General features: G+C 46.4%; 1 protein-coding gene across 1 annotated transcript in view; it reads right to left on the bottom strand.

Annotated features, from left to right (window-relative positions):
- KISS1R (KISS1 receptor) overlaps positions 1–20,031 on the bottom strand; it is a 308,350-nt gene that overhangs the window by 98,190 nt on the left and 190,129 nt on the right. The window contains exon 2 of the mRNA XM_088460304.1: positions 17,173–17,297. Coding sequence (XP_088316430.1) covers positions 17,173–17,297 — 125 coding nt within the window. The remainder of the gene's footprint in view (positions 1–17,172; positions 17,298–20,031) is intronic.

The raw sequence follows: 20,031 nt of genomic DNA, 5'->3' as shown, positions 1-20,031 counted from the left end.
AGGGGGAACCGAAACATGGGATCCCATATTTTATAAAACAGAAAAAGAAAAGAAAAATTACCATGAGGGAATGAGAAAGTAGGAACATTAAAGTACAAGGGCCCTCATTCAGAGCCGTACGCTCTGAGCAGAGCGCACGCTCTGAATGAGGGCCGGGCTCCATTTTCATGGAGCGTCCTCCTGGACGCTCGTATAGCTGTGGGTCACCACCCACAGGCTATATGAGCGTGCATTGTGATGGTCGCGATGGTCTCGACCATCGCGACCATCGAATTTGCGAGCCGGAGCCTGCGGTTGAGGTTTTCAACCGCAAGCTCCGGAGTGATTTTGGCTCTATCAGAGCCAAAATCACTCCCACTGACATCACTAGTGATGTCAGTGGGCCGGCTTCTGATGGGAGGCATTCCCGCGGGAACGCCCCCATCAGGGAGGCACGCCCCCGGCACGCCCACCAAAGGGGGCGTGCTGTCAATCAACATTGACAGCACGCCCCCTTTGATCGGACACAACGAGCGAAGGACTTTCCTTCGCTCGTCGCGTCTGGCGCATGCGCACGACGGAGCTCCCTCCGTCGTGCGCATGCTCAGTCCATAACATCGACCCACTTGCGAGCGGACAGCCGCTCACGAGTGGGTCTGAATCAGGCCCAAGGTCTGAAAAGCCAGGGGGCAGGGTCAAAACAATGATGCAGTGTTATTATATACAACAACTAGTCATTCCAAACTAAAAGAAACTTATGGGTGGTATGTGTAGATAAGCCAATATTTTCTCCATGGTCCAAACATGCCAAATTTTGTTGATAACTTGTTGACAAGAAGGAGGGTCAATTCATTTCCACTGTCTTGCAATTAGACGAGCTGCATTTAAAATGTGTAAAGAGAGCTTATCAGCATGTTTTTGAGGCCCTCAAGTGGGCAGCCAAGGAGAACCAGGGAAACTTAGTCAGTGGTACCCCAAGAATGTCTGATAGGAGATGGGTAACTTCATCCCAGAATTGGCTTATTTTAGGGCATGACCACCATATAAGTAGGTAAGTACCCATCTCAAAATACAAAAAGCAAATGGTGTGCTGTGTATCAGCTTCACAGACCCAGATTATTTGTCTTATGAATGTTTTTATACATCTTTGATTATTGAGATTCTTAATAAATGTTGTAATTGACTTGTTAACTTATTCAGAGTTAGCGCTTCACTTTTTCTTTTCCTAAGTACCCATCACTGATCAGAGACTGAGTTATACAGATGGGTGGGAGGAAATAGAGGATTTAGATACCCTTTCCCGTACTACAGACCATGTGTCCTCATCGGGTGGGTCTTCCTTGATCTTTTTCCCACTGGAGTTCATGACCCAGAATGTCCGCTAACTTAAGATAGAGCTAAAGGTTATAAAGGTTATAAAGAACTGATATGATACCTTTCATTAGAGGATTATAGAGGCACAAAGACTCAAATGAAGTTGGGGATCTATCAATTAGCTAATGAGGAGAGAGCTAATAAAGTGTCAGACTTGAATGTAAGCAAAAGAGTTAACAGAGGGTAAGCCAAATTTGCTCTGTAAGGAATCCAGAGAGGCACATCCACTTGAATTGAGGAGATCAGATGCCATCCTAACCCCTCCCTTAATCCATGAAAAAAGCAGTTGAAATTGAAGCCTGGAGAGAATGCTGGGTTAAACCACAAACGAGTACAGGGGGATGGATAGGAGGTAATGTCATAGTGATTTTTACAGTGATCCCAGACAGAGCATGTGAAGGCAAAAACTGGGTGTGAACATAGAGACTTGGGCCTATCAGATGCAGCTATTCCTAAAATAGAAGACACAAAGGGGATACCGCATGAGTTAGCTTCCATTTCCACCCACTTAGGTATCTAGGAAGATGCAAACCATGCCTGGCTTAAATGGGTAGCATAATAATAGAGGTTGACATCAGGAAACCCATTTCTGCCATTGTAGTAGGACGGCAGAGAGTGAGAAAACTTAGACGTGGAGGCTTGGATTTCCATACAAATTGGACAAACCACGTGTCTAGCTGTAATAGAGTAGATTTTGGAACAGGAACAGGGAAGGTCTGGAAGAGTTAGAGTAATCTGGGCATAAGGTTCATCTTAACTGCCACTATCCTGCCCAACCAGGAAATTATGAGATCCTGCCAAAGAAGATCCATTTTGCAGAAAGTTTTTTTTATACTTGAAATATACATAGAAATTTGAGATGTTGCACAGGGGGAGGAAACATTTCAGCCCTTAGGAGTCAAATTTCGAAATATCCCGGCTTAGTGACTGCTTAAATCATGGAAGGAATATACTGTACTTCCAGAATTTAATGTTTCTAAGTCACGGTGTTGATGAGACAGTCAGTCAGGACATTTATTTCTATATACAGATTACAGATAGTGGCAAACGCTGGATTTTCAGAGGGGGGTTTCAAAATGCTTGATTTTAGAGTGTGGCTAATCCATAAACGGGGGATAATGAGCACTTAACCAGCTTTAATATGCATCATACAAAGTGTACTGTGTGTCATAATATCAGTGTATACAGGACCAGTGATCACAGTAAGCCATTAGATGCGGCCGTAGGGTGATCCTTCCTGAGACTAATGTTTTTATTTCAGATGTGGGCACCATTCAAGAGCACTGAAGCAAATCCAGGAGTCTGGGGGAGCAGCAAAGGAACCTAGCACTACCCTGGACATACAGTATATGTACATATTGGTCTTCTTATGCACTGGATGTTGTATTACAGTATTAATAATTAACCCTACTGATGGTCTATAGCAGTGCACCCCTAACAGTACATGTTTTCAGATCTCCTAGTTGGTGCACATGTGTATTTATTTCCAATTATTATAATTATCTATTTTTATAGTGAAAACTAACAACCAAATCATGTACAGTATACTGTACAGTACAAACTCTGATACTAGCCAGGACCTCCCCATCCATTGACCTCACCACACCTCACTGTCATTTACAGTACATTAAGCCAAACAGTATGCCGCTATGGCGGATACTGATTGGTATATTATGTACTGTACAATAATAATGTACATTACTGTACTTACTACACCTAAGGTGGGCCCTCAGACTCTGCAGCCACCGGGGGGTCCCTCCAGACTAAATCATTCCACCTCCTTTGTAGGGAGTGCACTGTCTGGGACCAGACATATTTATACAATATGTCACAGCGGGCATTCATATATGACTGCCGCTTCTCAATGTTGTTGGCAAGTAGCTTGTCCCACCAGTACAGGAAAATGAGCAGCTCACCCCTGCAATATGGTCTATAGCTAACCGTCATATTGTCAGGAATGAGTACGTACAGTAGGACTCAGGACAGCAGAACACCCTGTAACATGTACAATACAATGTCTATAGTATAAGTTTGAGGTACTGATCTATTCTTTGCAGCCTGCCAACCCCTGTAAATGATCACTGTCTGCCTTGTAGTTTATTAGACAATTTTAGTCTTCAGCAGACATTCTCTCTCTAAAACCACTGTGGCTGTCTGATCACCCCCCTCTCTTGACACACCAGTCCAACTTCTCCCTGAAAGCACTGACATCATGAGGGGTGGATCAGCGAATGAGGTGCCAATGGCAAATGAAGGGTTTGCCTGGCCACACTTACCCTAGCTTCCAGTAGCAAGAAATCCCTCACAGCCTGGATCTGAGGTAATGGCAGCCCACTGCAGACCTGTCACTCCTGACCACCCAAATCTCCCTCTTTTCTCTAGACCAGAGTGCTGGGCTTATTTACATAGAGTCCTACATTAGCCCTGGATGTGTTGCACTCCTTCCTTTTGACCTCTTGTCAGCAATACATGTCCCGCAGCACGTGGGCATTGCAGAAGACCCTTTCTTACCCCACAGTATGCCTTATCTTAGTTTACTGGATAATACATGAAATATTAAACACATTACACAGTGTATAAGTAGTTTATAATCACATTGTATATATCACATGCTAGTATAAAGCAAACTTCAATTACATTATAACTATAACCAGGGGTTACACTCTCCCCCTTGTGCAAAAACAGAAACCAGAATGGGTTAATGTCTGAGCAGCAACATCACATAACAGGTAACAGGTATTAAACAAACTTCACCTATATTATAATTATAAGCAGGGGTTACATCACCAAGCACAGAAGCATTCCACCTACCCTGATATCGTCCTTCCATTTCTGAAATGCCTCCATGTAATCACTCACAGCACAAATCAATGACCGCACCACAGTTGTCAGGGAAGAAGTCCAGATGACAGTCGAGAAAGTGGATTTGACATGTTACAGCCTAAATTATGATACTTTTCTAGAAGGTTGTTCATAATCTCAACATAGTTTCCAGCTCTTCTGTTACCTTAGACGCCATGCACATCACCTTTAGAGGCTTCCCAAGTCACTTTCACATTAACCTGGAGGACTCAGTTGACAATTTTATCCTTAAGAAGTTGACGAATTTGCAGACCAATAACGATCCCTTCCTTAGGGGTATATTCAATTGGGCGCAAGGTTTAGTGAGGTTAAAACCTTGTGCCCCTCGCGCCCAATTTAGAAATACCATGGGTATGTACACTTCCGATACCCGCGATATTCAAATCCAAAAATACCGGCCCCAGGGTTTTCAGCTGTGAAAACCTTGCGCAGCGTATTTAAAAAAAAAAAAAACTTACCTGGCTGGCTGGGCTCTCCAGATGTCTCTACAGCTCCCAGTGGCCTCCCCTCTCTCTTCTTACTGGAGAGGGGGCTGCTGGGAGTCCCAGGGGCTGGTGAGAGGGGCAAGGGCTGCTGGGAGATGTAGTTCTCCCAGCGCCCATTACAGGGGGCCACATTAACACTGCGGGGGCACACTGACAGAGGGACACACACACATACATACACACTTACATACAAGACACACACTGATATACTCACCGCTGCTGCAGAAGAGCCGGCTCCCGACGCAGGATGAAGAAGACAGCGCAGCAGGAGGTAAGTAATTAAGGACTAATTAAGCTAATTGGATACTTCCAATTGCTTAATTAGTCCTCGGGGGTGGTGCCGCAGGGGTGTCAGAGCAAGACCCGGTGATTTGTCCTAAATTCATCTATTTTAGGAAAATCATGCTTGCTCAGGAGGTGCGAGTATAAAAAAACACCCACCTAATAGAATAACAAAAAACCCGCACCTGCAGGAAAAACCGTGCAGGTGCGGATTTTTTGTTATTCTTGCAGCCTATGGAATATGCCCCTTAGCTTTAGCATCACTCAGAAGTGGTGATTTTCCTTTCAGGTAGTTGAAAGCTTCTCCATCTCTGTTCATCTCCTTTACAAAGTTCTTCATAAATCCAAGTTTGATGTGGGGGCAGACAAATTCTGCTTCAATCAACCAGAGGATGACATTTGTCATCAAAACATGGCCTACAATGACTGAGCATTCCTGTATTGAGGTTTATTAATCTATATATTTACTAGATGGAAAAATTCCGATCGCTAACTGAGATTTTTCCTTCTTTGCATGCTGAAATCAATTAGAAGTAACTTTTCACATCTGAAAAGTTTTCACTGTTGCTCAGTGTAACATAAACTGTGAAAATGAATTTGGTGGTGAGAGGCAGAGCCGGCCCCAGCTAATTTGGTGCCCTAGGCAAAATTTTGGCTGGTGCCCCCTCGCAGATATATATATATTTCAGGCTTGCCTACAGTTCCGATGTGGCTGTGAGCCTCCCGAATATCGGGTGGCGCTCCAGCCCCCTGGAAAGGCAGGCAAACCTCTTGCCCGGCCTCCCCAGAGTAATGATAGAAACCCCCACAGCAGGGAGGTTGGGGGCGGTGATCTTGACCTCGCCCCCTGCTTCACAATGCCAAAATTTAAATTTAAAATGTGTGACATCTCTATTTGTTTAATGTCATAGTACATACACATGCTCCATAATACACATGCCATGACACAGTACATACATATGTATCTTTAACTGAGAACAGGGACATTCTTGGTGCAGGAGAAGCCTATGAGAATGGGGACCAGATCCGTCCTAGCAGCAGTCCCATAGGACCAAGAAAAGTCATATGTGCAGAACCTCATGGCTCATTGTCCTGCAGCTGGCACTAGAGGCTCTACACCTACCAAGCAGCACACACAGTGCACATTATTACAGTACAAGAAGTCCTCATCTACACCCTGGCATAGGACTACAGTAATGTCACCCATAGAAGTACAACAAACTGGGAATTCAGGCAGCTTTTGGAACTTTGTGCATGTGTAGGCGAGTATCCCTTCCTTGCAGAATTCTCTGATCTCCCCCCTGCCCATATATGAAGCTGTCAAGCAGATCTGACAGTTCTGCTACAATACATTTAACCCCCTCTGCACCCCCTTAGAGTGCAGTTCTATTAACCCACCTTGCACTGTGTAGTCTTTCCAGACCGACACACATAACAGATCTCTGACATATCCTGCACACAGCCTCCTATTCTGATACAGGACAATATAAATTGTTTCTGGTACCTCTATAATGGAATTTGTTGCTGCTTGCAACAGCTGGCACAGTGACTGAAATACATGCCCATTTCCCCAGGTAGTGAGTGGGTAAATGGGGGCAGTGGATACAGCAGCAGCAGCATTCCTCTTCATAGAAAGTTTCCCCAGCAGAACTGCACACAGTTTGTTTAGCCGGGAAGCTGTAACCAGACACTGCTTGTGCTGGGGGGCCCTCGAGGGGATTGCTGAAGGATAATGAATTTCCTTGTAAATTGCATGAATCCTGAAGAGTACAGAAAGGAGGAATTACCCTAAACACCCGAGCCATTTTTCTTGCTTATGGGATCGCAGATGCAGGATGTGACATGCCTGCATTCTTTGCTGCCACATCCCGTTACCTCCCCCAAACGCTCCCTGACTGTCAATTACACTGCGAGTAAATAGTCGCTGTTGACTACGATATTGTACCTTGACGCATGTACAGTGCGGCTTAGACACATGTGCAGTTTACAGAAAATTGCTCAACTGCAGAAAGCAGAACATCACTGCCTCACTCTGACCGATATACAAATATCTGACAGAAAAAATTAAACAAATGGCAGAATTACAATGTACCTCAAAGGATCAGACATCAATCCTCACCAATGATGACTGGTACAATGATGATCTCTTCAAAGAACTTGAACAGGACTATTATATAAGATAGATATAACACTCGGAGGGTGCGGTCGCAATCTGATATATCCATGGCTTGGGTGGTTTAACATCAAGGAATTGTATATATATATATATATATTAGGGGTGAGCGGGTTCGGATTTCTGAAATCCGAACACCCCCGAGCCCCCCCGATCCGAGGCCGATCCGAGTCAGGCTCGACTTTTCCCGCCTGACTCGGATCTGAAATCGAGGCAAAACGTCATCATCCCACCTTTCGGGTCTCGCAGGTTTTGGATTCTATATAAGGTAACCGCATCTGCACCATTTTCTCACTCGGCTGTGGACAGTGAAGAGGGAGGGTGGGAGTTAGGGCTGGCTGGGCTGTGTAGTGTAGTGTAGTGCAGAGTAGTGTTGTGCTATGCTGTGCTGCACTGTGCTGCTCTTGTCAATAGGGGCTGTGTCCACTCCTCCAGTCCACAGTCCATAGGGGCTGGCTGGACTGTGTTGTGCAGTCAGTTGTCCATAGGGGCTGTGTCCACTCCAAAGTCATGTGCAGTGTCCCAGTCCTAAAGGGGTGCTGTAGTGTTGTCCAGGGGGTGCTCTGTCCATCAGGGGTGCTCCCCCCAAGTGCAAAAAAATAAATATTTTTTCTGTGTTTGTGAATTGTGTGAGCAGTAGCCGCACGTGCATCAACAAAGTAGTGCCAAGCGTGCGCCTGTGTCATAAGTAAAGGGCCGGCTGGCTTGACCGTTAAAGGGTGCTGTAACCCCCAAAGTGCACTCCAACAAAAATAAAAAAATATATTTTTTTGTGTTTGTGAATTGTGTGCACTGTGGCTGCACGTGCATCAACAAAGGAGCAGCACCAAGCGTGCGCCTGTGTCCCATAAGTAAAGGGCCGGCTGGCTTGTCCGTTAAAGGGTGCTGTAACCCCCAAAGGGCACTCCAAACAAAATAAAAAAATATTTTCTGTGTTTGTGAATTGTGTGCACTGTGGCTGCACGTGCATAAACAAAGGAGCAGCGCCAAGCGTGCGCCTGTGTCCCATAAGTAAAGGGCCGGCTGGCTCATTTCTTAAAGGGTGGTGTAACCCACAAAGTGCACTAGTCTCCAACAAAAATAAAAAACACTTTTCTGTGTTTGTGTGCGCCTTTGCCGCACGTATATATCCAGGGCTGGACTGGGACTAAAAATAGGCCCTGGCATTTAAAGAGCACACAGGCCCACCTCGCGTCAGCATCTGTCTCCTGGCATAGACTCCTCCCCTAACCCTGACCCCTCCCACTTCTTAGTCTATGCTCTTACAAATGTAATTAATATTAGAACAACAGACAAGTACACATCATTATCTATTAAAATACATGTAACAGAGCACATCCTACATGGGAGTCAAACATTTGGTATTGTGTTGGTTCTGTTAAGTTGTGCAGACACCTATAGATATATCTGTCCAATTCGTATAGTGGGACAGAAAATCTGGGAATGTGTGGGAGCAAATAACAATAGAAATTTGCTCCCAGATGCTGGAAAATGGACCAGATTTTCTTTCCCACCAGACAGATTGGACAGATATCTATGGGTAAAGCTGGCACTTCACTGGTGTAGGTCATACACAAAGAAAGGGGAAGGCATTTTCCCAAGCGATAGTTTAGCAGTTGTAGAAGATTAGATAGTGTTCACTGTAGGACGTTTTTAGGGCAGGGGTGCTGAATGCAGAGGACACCTCTGTGCACACCAAAGCAGAGCCACAATTACACATTTTAACAAAAGAGCGTTTGTGCCGCCAACCATAAGGGAAGCAGGGAAAGGAAAAAATCAGGCGTAGTTTTGCTGGGAAGGGGCGTAGCCACCTAATATTTCACGTTACATCACACAGTAGTGTCCCTTTTTCACATTACGTCACACTGTAGTGCCCCATAGTCACGTTACGTCACACAGTAGTGTCCCTTTTTCACATTATGTCACACAATAGTGTCCCTTATTCACATACACATATATGAATATTTGCACATAAATATTATAAAATAGAAATATAATAAACAATATATTGTATACAACTAATATTAATACTACATGGATCTGCAGGTTTGAAATAGCAACATACTAAAAGGAATAGAGACACAGGAAAAAGAGAGGAGGAAAGGGGGGAGCCAGGAAAAAAGAGGAGGAATTTGGGCAGCTGGGGAGAGAGAAGGAAAGAGGGGACCCAACATAGGAGAATTAGGGAGAGCCATGAGAGAGAGAGGAGGAATACTAGGAACTGGGGTAGAGAGAGAATATGGGGAGCCAGGAGAGACATAGGAGAAATATGGGGAGTAGGAAGAGAGAGAAGAAATAGGGAGAGCCGCGAGAGAGTGAAGGAAGAGGTTGAGCCGAGAGAAAGGGAGAAGGAACTGGGGAAGCTAGAGAGACATAGGAGAAATAGGGTGAGCTGGGAGAGAGAGAAGGAATAGGGGAAGCTGGAAGAGAGAAGATTAATAGGGGGAGACATAGGAGAGGGGGAGACGGGAGAGATGGAGGGGGAGACGGGAGAGATGGAGAGGGAGACAGACAGGAGAGGGGAAGAGTGAGAGAGGGAGACAAAGATGGGAGAGGGGGAGAGGGAGAGAGGAAGTGGGGTAGAGGGAGAGAGGAAGGGGGGAAGAGGAGGGGGAGGGAGACAGATGGGAGAGGGGGAGAGAGAGAGATGGGAGGGGGAGAGTGAGGCGGGAGAGGGGGAGACAGATGGGAGAACGGGAGACAGAGACAGGAGAAGGGGAGACAGAGACAGGAAGGGGGGAGAGGCGGAGAGGGAAATGGGAGGTGGAGGGGGAGATGGAAGGGGGAGAGGGAGACAGAGATACTAGAGGGGGAGAGTGAGGGGGAGGGGGAGAGGGAGACGAGAGAGGGAGATGGGAGGGGCATACATAGGAGAAAGAGGGGAACCTGGGAAAGAGAGTGAAGGAATAAGGGGAGACAGGAGAGACATTGGGCTCAATTCAATTCAACGCAAATTCAATAGAACCGGAAATTAGCTCCCGGAGCTATTTAATCCATTGCGCCACTAAGCCCGACTAAGGATTTCTTCTAGCATCCTTCCTGGGATGCAGGCAAAAATCCAACAATCTTTTGCGCGGCAGAATCAGCATCGCGCGGGGAAGTTTAGTCAGAGAATGCCCGTTCTCACGACTAAACACCTTGTTTAAGGCGCGAGGCACAGGAGAAGGGCATTCTCCAACCTAACAATACGCAAAATTGAATTGAGCCCATTGGAAAAAGAGGGGGACCTGGGTGAGAAAGGAGGAATAGGGGGAGAATGGAGACAGGAGGAATAAGGGCAGGCAGCAGAGTTTAGGAATAGGGGGAGATGCGAAGGGAGTAGGGGGAAATCAGGGAAGATAAAAGAGAGAATAAGAGGAGGAGGAATAAGGTGAGATGAGAGAGAGAGACAGAAAGAAATTAATGGCGGAGATGGCAGAGACACCTGATGTAGTTTTGGTGTGCAGAGGTTTTTCCTACTCACCATATGCAGTCCCCCGTGAAGCAGCGTCTTGCTGTACTGTAGCTGATGCCCGGAACCCGGAAGTGCGGCTCCTCTGAATGGCCTCCCATGCAGCAGACTGTCTGCATAGCGCTGCCCCAGATTCCTTCCCACTGACCCCAATCCCATGGGGCTTGGTCATGGCCAGGGCAGTTTCTAGGGTCTGAGGCTCCCAGTGTGAGCAGTCAAAATACACCCCCCCAAGAAGCAGTAATATTGCGGAGTGGACGTGGCCTCATCATGAGGGAGTGTGGTATCACAGTAAGGGAGCATGGTCTCGAAAGAAGACAGAATGTCAGCCACTGTACACCCTCCAACTGACATAGCACACGCTGCACACCCCCAACTGACATAGCACATGATGCACACCCCCCAACTGACATAGCACATGCTGTACACCCCCCAACTGACATAGCATACGCTGCACACCCCCAACTGACATAGCACACGCTGCACACCCCCCAACTGACATAGCACATACTGCACACCCCCCGTCATAGCACATGCTGCACCCCCCCAACTGACATAGCACATGCTGCACACCCTCCCAAATGACATAGCACATGCTGCACACCCCCCCAAATGACATAGCACATGCTGCACCCCTCCCCAAATGACATAGCACCTGCTGCACCCCTCCCCAAATGACATAGCACATGCTGCACCCCCCCAAATGACATAACACATGCTGCACACCCCCCCAAATGACATAGCACATGCTGCACACACCCCCAAATGACATAGCACATGCTGCACCCCCCCAAATGACATAGCACATGCTGCACCCCTCCTCAAATGAAATAGCACATGCTGCACCCCTCCCCAAATGAAATAACACATGCTGCGCGTGCACCCCCCCAGGCCCCAACATCCTGCTGCAGGCTGCACTTCACCCCGCACAACTGACATTATTTACACATGCTGCTTGCATCCCCCCCCTTCCCCCTGCTTCCCCCGTTGAGGTGTAGCTACCTGGTGAAGCTGCAACAAGCACATGTGCAGCACATCACCCTGCTGTGCACCCAGGAGGACAGGAGGGAAGGCGGCTATTGGTTGCGCCATGCGCACGCGAAGTTGAGGCTGGGAGACAGCGCTAAGTCAGACCCAGCGTAAGGGCGGAGCGCGCCCGCCCCTAGAAATGGCCCTGGTCACGGCAGTACAACCTCCTGTACCTCGCCTTGCTCAGCAAGAAGATTTCAGGTACGCGCGGCAGTGTCATGACGCAGCGTGATGACGTCAGTGCGTCATGATGCAGCCGCGCATTCGTGCAATCTGTTTACTGAGCAAGGCACCGCCCGGGAGGTTGTACTGCCGGGTGAGCCTGTGCTCAGCCAAAGCGGCCCATTTGGCCATCGGCCTTTCTGGCATTTGCCAGAAGTGCCATGGCCAGTCCGGCCCTGTATATATCAATATAACATAAATGGAAGACCAAACTTTCTCCGATAAAAATAAAATAGGGAAAGATCAAGAACCACTTCCTCCTAGGGCTGAAGCTGCTGCCACTAGTCATGACATAGACGATAACATGCCATGAACGTCGTCTGCCAAGGCCGATGCCCAATGTCATAGTAGAGGGCACATACAATCCCAAATGACAAAGTTCAGGAAAATGACCTTAAAAAAACATTTAAATCATCTGAGGAGAAATGTAAACTTGCCAATATGCCATTTACGACACGGAGTGGCCATAAACCGCTAAGGTCTATCCCTATGTTCATGACTAGTGGTTCAGCTTCACATGACGATGGAAGCCCTCATCCCGCTAAAAAAATCAAACGAGTTAAGTTGGCAAAAGCACAGCGAAGAACTGTGCGTTCTAAGAAGATATCACAAATCCCCAAGGAGAGTCCAAGTGTGGTGGCGGTTGCGATGCCTGACCTTCCCAGCACTGGACGGGAAGAGGTGGCTCTTTCCACCATTTGCACGCCCTCTGCAAGTACTGAAAGGAGCACCCACAGTCCACTTGCTGATATGCAAATTGAAGATGTCACTGTTGAAGTACAACAGGATGAGGATACTGGTGTAACTGGCGCTGAGGAGGAAGTTGGCGAGGAGGATTCTGATGGTGATGTGGTTTGTTTAAATCAGGCTCCAGGGGAGACAGTTGTTGTCCGTGGGATGAAAAAGCCCATCACGGTCATGCCTGGGCAAAAGACCAAACATTCCACCTCTTTGATCTGGCAATATTTCTATCCAAATCCGGACAACAATTGTCTTGCCATATGTACCATATGTGAAGGTGAAATAAGTAGGGGTAGGGACATTAACCACCTAGGAACATCCTCCCTTATACGTCACCTGCAGCGCGTTCATAAAAAGTTACTGTCAAGTTCAGAAACTTTGGCTAAGACCGTAAGCAGTCCAGGGACACCTAAACCCCTTTGTCCTGTTGTATCCAAGTGCCTGCAAACCACACCATCAACTCCCTCCTCGTCAATTTCCTCCTTAGCCAGGATCAGAAGTAGTCCTGCAGGCCATGTCACTGGCATGACTGACTCTCCTATCCGGGATTCCTCCAGAGGATCCTGGATTGCTATGCCTACTGCTGCCGCTGCTGCTGTTGCTGCTGGGAGTCGTTCATCATCCCAGAGAAGAAGTAGGAACACCACTACTTTTACTAAACAATTGACCCTCCAACAGTCCTTAGCGAGGAGGATGAAGTACGACAGCAGACATCCTGAAGCAAAACGTATAACTGAGGCCTTCTCTGCTATGTTGGTGTTAGACGTGCATCCAGTATCCGCCATTAGTGCAGTGGGATTTAGACAATTGATGGAGGTAGTGTGTCCCCGGTTCCAAATCCCATTTAGATTCCACTTCACTAGGCAGGCGATACTGAGACTGTACAGAAAAATGCTGTTGTACCCAATGTCCACTTAACCACGGACACGTGCACAAGTGGAACAGGGCAGACTAAGGACTATGTGACTGTGACAGGCCACTGGGTAGATGTATCACCTTATGCCAGCTCATTCCAAGGTAGGCTACGCTGTGTATCACCGGTTTCAGTAAGAGGCACACCGCCGGCAACCTCTTAGAGAAACTGAGGGAAATCATCGCCCAGTGGCTTACCCCACTTAGACTCTCCTGGGGATTTGTGATATCTGACAACGCCACCAATATTGTGCGGGCATTACATCTGGGCAAATTCCAGCACGTCCCATGTTTTGCTCACACAATAAACTTGGTGGTGCATAATTTTCTGAAAAACGACAGGGGCGTGCAGGAGATGCTTTGGGTGGCCCAAAAAATTTCTGGCCAATTTCGCCATTCAGCGATTGCGTGCCGAAGACTGGAGTGCCAGCAAACACTCTTGAACCTGCCCCGCCATCACCTGAAGCAAGAGGTTATGACGTGGTGGAACTCAACCCTCTATATGCTTTAGAGGATGGAGGAGCAGCAAAAGGCCATTCAAGCCTATACATCCACCTATGACATAGGCAAAGGAGGGGGTATGCACCTGACTCAAGCGCAGTGGAGAATGATTTCCGTGTTGTGCAAGGTTCTCCAGCCCTTCGAACTTGCCACACGTGAAGTCAGTTCAGACACTGCCAGCTTGAGTCAGGTCATTCCCCTCATCAGGCTTTTACAGAAGCAGCTGGAGAAAGTGAAGGAGGAGCTAAGATGGAGCAATTCTGCTCGGCATGTGGGACTTGTGGATGAAGCCCTTCATTCGCTTTGCGAGGATTCCAGGGTGGTCAATCTGATGAAATCAGACCACTACATTTTGGCCACCGTGCTCGATCCTAGGTTTAAAGCCTATGTGGTGTCTCTCTTTCCGGCCAACACAAGCCTGCAGAGGTGCAAAGACCTGCTGGTGAAAACACTCAGCTGAAGCGGAACGAGAAACGTCAACAGCTCCTTCTTCATTTTCTCCCGCAACTGGGGCTGCCAGGAAAAAACTTAGGTATCCTAAGCAACCCGCTGGTGGTGATGCAGGGCAGGCAGGACCAAGTTTGGACATCTGGTCCGGACTGAAGGACCTGGCAACAATTTCTGACATGTCTACTGTCACTGCATATGATACTGTCACCATTGACAGAATGGTGAAGGATTACATCGGTGACAGCATCCAAGTAGGCATGTCAGACAGTCCGTATCTGTACTGGCAGGAAAAAGAGGCAATTTGGAGGCCCCTGTTCAAACTGGCTCTATTTTACCTGAGTTGCCCCCCCTCCAGTGTGTACTCCGAAAGAGTGTTTAGTGCAGCCGGGAAGCTTGTCAGCGAAAGGCGTAGGAGGTTGCTTCCATAAAATGTGGAGAAGATGATGTTCATAAAAATTAATTATCAACTCTTCCAGGGAGACCAGCCTCCAGAACGTATAGAGGGACCTGTGGTTGTGGATTCCAGCGGGGACGAGTTAATACTCTGTGAGGATGAGGATGTACACAACACTGAAGAGGGTGAGGAATCCGTGGATGAGGACGACATCTTGCCTCCATAGAGCCAGTTTGTGCAGGGACAGATTAATTGCAAGCTTGTTTTGTGGGGGCCCAAACGAACCAATCATTTCAGCCACAGTTGTGTGGCAGACCCTGGCGCTGAAATGATTGGTTTGTTAAAGTGTGCATGTCCTGTTTATACAACATAAGGGTGGGTGGGAGGGCACAAGGACAATTCCATCTTGCACCTCTTTTTTTTCTTTGCATTATGTACTGTTTGGGGCCTAGATTTTCAAACTGCCATCCTGTCTGCCACTGCAGTGTCACTCCTAGATGGGCCACGTGTTTGTGCCGCCCACTCGTGTTGCTTAACAAAATCATCCATCTACCTCAGTGCAACCTTTTGGACATAAAAACACTATTGTGAGGTGTGAGGTGTTCAGAATAGACTGGAAATGAGTGGAAATTACGGTTTTTGAGGTTAATAATAGCATAGGAGCAGAAAAATGAACACATTCTGTGATTTTAGCTGTTTTTATGCTTTTTTAAAAACAAATACAGATCCAAAATACAAAACCCAGAACCCAAAACACCGAAGGGTGGTTTTGGCAAAACCAATCCAGATCCAAAACACGAAGAAAGATCCAGATCCAAAACCAAAACACAAAACACGAAAAGTGACCGGTGCACACCCCTAATTGTATGTATATATATATATATATATATATATATATATATATATATATATATAATCAAATGTCCTGACTCACTGACTGGCTCACTGACTCATCAATGCCCAACTCAAGCCCCTGGACCTAGAAACATGAAAATCATGGAGAATATTCCTTCCATGATGTAGGTGCCCATGAAGGGGGGATTTTTCTAAATTCAACTCCTGAGGGGGTGAAAAGGGCTAAAATGTTTCCTCCCCCTGTGCAATGTCCTGTCTGACTGTCTCATCGTGGCTGCAGCACAGTTCAGAATTCAACGACCAACTGAGATAGGAAAATATGTTACTACACGGTTGAGGGAGGGGAATATCAAATGTGTTACTACGGTGTGATGGAAGGGAATATGTTACAACACTGGTGAGGGGGGTACAATGTGTTACTAGTTTCTGTATATGTTACATGTCTAAATATTAATGTTTACATGATGGCTAGTCATATTTTAGTCTGAATAAATATACATTGCATATAAAATATACTAATACATTTATATTTATTTTTTAGTGAACATCAGACCCCCTCATTATTCTATTTTTATTTAATAATAAATGGTGTCTTATTAGTGCAAATAGACCTTTCTCTTTGTAGTGTGCTGAGAAAGTCTAGAAGACAACAGGTACATTCAAGACAGAACACATAACACTAGTGTGTTAGACTTGTATTAATATTTATTTAATAAAGTCTTGAATTTTAACTAAACATATCCCTGCATAGGGTGAAAAATATTGGGACTTTAAGTTCCTACTTCTACCCACAGTGCATTGCACTACTTTATGCTAATAAGAGTTTGTTTACCAGACATATGGTTTAAAGAAATACGCACAATGTTGTGATTATTTCTTCCTTGTTTTCCCTTTTATATACAGTACAAATTTTTATATTGTCCAATTGGACCCACACGACACTAAGGAAAAGACGGCTTGAAAGATAAGCAATATTCTATCTTGATTGCACTTTTGCTAATTTTTATGCATTTTATATAACTATTAGGCGCTCTTTGTTTCTGACTTTTTTACTTTTATCACTTTTATGTGCAGCCTACCACTGCCTGATTTTGAAGTTTAGCAGCCACCTATTAAACAGGGAATGCATTTTATTATGCTCACCATTATATTATTGTAGTTATATATTTTTTATATATATATATAATATTTGTATTTATTATTTCCTCTCAGCAAACATCTAAATTAGTGGTTACATTCTATTGAGTTGGTGCGTAGAACAATTAATTATTGTGACAATTTGACATGTTGACTGTTCAAGTAATGTTATTTTGGCTGCCACCTCAAAAAGATTGTTTAGGCTTCTCTATGTATATAGTTTATTCATCAAATGCAATGTAGATATTAGTCTGAATTTTAAAAACAATATTTTATAAGACAAACAAAGGACAACAGACAAAAAATTCTTTGTTTGCATGCTTACCTGCTGGATATAGTTAACAAACTTGCACATAAATTCTCCAAATATCCACCCAGGAAGAGGATATAAAGCGGCTGTTATAGGCACACAGCACACAAGAAATATTATATCTGTGGTGGCCAGGTTAGCTGTGGGGACAAAAAGAAAAGTTTAACCATTTTTGGCTTCAGGTGTGATGTGCATCATTATTAGAGATGTGCGTTGACACACGTGTTTTGGTTCTAATTTATCATTGTGTTTTGGTTTTGGCAAAACCACCCTCAAGTGTTTTGATTCAGATTTGGTTTTGGTCTCCTAAAAAAATCAATGAAAATTGATAAAATAAATAAACATAGATAAAAGTCGATAAAACAGCTAAAATCAAGTAATTTGGACCTGTTTACATGCAATCCAAAACTGAAGATCAGATTTTAAATCCGAGTTCCAAACTGACTTCAGAACCAAACATGGACTCGGTTCGACTCGGAACCCCAAAGTGAGGGGGTGTTCATATTTCAGAAAAATCAAACTGCACATCTCTAATCAGGGTTCATTTATACACAGGGGTGTAGTGAATACAGAGAGAGTGGAGGTGCCAGTGGTGACAGAAGAAGATGCATGGAGAAAGGAGATCACAACACTCTGGGCCTGATTCAGACCCGGCTCTGTCATGCGCATGCGCGAGACCCCGCTAGCGACGGGTGCTCCGTTCCTCCTGGTCTCGCACCAAAGTGGGCGAGCTGTCGATGGTAATTGACAGCTCGGCCCGTTTGGTAGGCGTGGCCGGGGGGGTGGCTTCACAAATGGAGACATTCCCAAGCGAACGCCTACCGTTTGTGGGCGGCCCCACTGACATCACAAGTGATGTCAGTGGGAGAGCTTCCGGCTCTCTATGGGGCTTGCGGCCACAAGACCCTACCACAAGGGTCTCGTCGCAAGCCCGATTGTCGCAATGGTATTGACCATTCCTGGTCACCCACAGCTATGCGAGAGGCCAGGAGGCCGCACAAAAAAAAAAAACGCCCAAATTCAGAGCGAGCGTCTTTCAGAGCGTCCGGCTCTGAATCAGGGCCTCTGTGCTGTCTTCATATCAGTGGCTAGAGTCGGCGGGCACTAGGACCTGCTGCGACTCTTACAGCAGGTCCCTCCTGCTGAGTGCGCTACTGCGCATTCGCTGCAATGCCACACACTCTCCTACTCCAGCATCCACCACAGCTTAAATGTACAAGCACCCCACTGGCCACACAGCAAGTATATAGCCTGCTAGTGCAAATACCCAGCAGCCCCTGTATGCTCAAGGCTGTAACTGCAATATGTCACGGCCAGGGTATTTCAGCATGGCGCTAGGCGGGTGTTACCTGTGAGGTCGTTGTGGCGCGGGCTGTCTGGTGGCGGAGCTGGTGTCTGGCGGGGGGCTTTGGCTGCGCGCGTTGTTGTGCGGCCCTGTTGTCACTCTGCGCTGGTGAGGCCTGGCGGCGTCTCCGTTCCGTTTGGCATGGGCGCCGCCATCTTGCCTTCTGGCCATGTGATGCGGCTGGCCAATCCCGGCCAGTAACAGCACGGCATGGGGTATTTAGGATGGGTCAGTGCCTTCCTTCTTTGCCAGTGCAACGTGTATCTCAGCCTAGCTGAGAGGGAGTTCTCTGTGCTTTCCTGTTCCTGTGAATTCGCTGTCTGCCAGTCTGCCTGTCAGCTCCTAGTTCCCACTGGACTACCCCGCTACCTCTACCACCCTTCCCCATACCTGAGTGCCTGAGCCTGCTGACATCCTGCGCTTCAGTTCACTACCTACAAACCTGGCTTGATTATTTTCAGTTCACTATCTGGAAACCTGGCTTGATTATTTTCAGTTTCACTACCTGCACAGCTCTAATTGTTTCTACAATCAGAGTACTTCTCATTTACCGCCCCCCTGGAGATGGAAAGATATTTCTACAAGAATTTGCAGATATTGTTGCTGGACTAGTTCTGGAGCATCAAAGATGGCTGATCCTTGGGGATTTCAATGCATGGGTTGATTATGAGCTCTCACACCTTGGCCAAGATCTCCTGTGCACAATGAATGCTCTGGGCCTCACACAAATCATTCCTTCGGCTACTCATATAAGTGGTCATACTCTTGATCTTGTCTTCCAGATTGGATTAGATGTCTCTGACCTAAATATAAACCCAGTCACGTGGTCAGACCACCACTCAATTCACTTCTCAGTTGCAACCCCTCAAAATAGAACTTTACCCATGGAGTTGACAAGGTATCGTCCAATGAGGGGCATGACTCCCCAGGCTCTTGCAGCAAACCTGGATCTTTCTGCGGTAATGGGGGCCTGTGAAGATCCTTGTTCCCTGGTCCATTACTATAACAGGGATGTGACAGCTGCAATGGATATTATTGCCCCTGTGCGTATACGACCCCTCATACCACACCGTCAAGCCCCTTGGTTTGACAATAGTGTTAGTGAACTCAAGAAAAGGGGGCGTAGACTTGAAAGACGATGGAGGAAGACGAACTTGGTAGAGGATATGTTAACACTAATCAAACATATAAGAGAATATCAATCAACAATCACCCGTACGAAACCAGAGTTCCTTTCAAATGAGATCAAGGCAGCAAACAATAGGCCGGCTCAGCTTTTCCGTACAGTGGAGATGCTTTGCAAACCAGCATGCCTGCAGCATGATGAAACCCTCTCCCAGTCAAGATGCAATGAGTTTGCAAAATTCTTTGCAGATAAAGTTTCCTCCATCCGGGCTGGAATCCCCACAGTGCCATCAAAGGAGTGCCAAACTACCAAGCCTGCCAAGGTAAACCACCTGTCTCCCTGGAACAGCTTTGACATAATGGATGTAAAAGACATTGCTAAAATTATCAGAATGTTGCGACCC

The sequence above is a fragment of the Taudactylus pleione genome, unplaced genomic scaffold (genome assembly GCF_031769625.1).
Source record: "Taudactylus pleione unplaced genomic scaffold, aTauple2 ptg000044l, whole genome shotgun sequence".
In the NCBI taxonomy this organism is placed as follows: Eukaryota; Metazoa; Chordata; class Amphibia; order Anura; family Myobatrachidae; genus Taudactylus; species Taudactylus pleione.
This window is presented reverse-complemented; position numbering and strand designations above follow the sequence as displayed.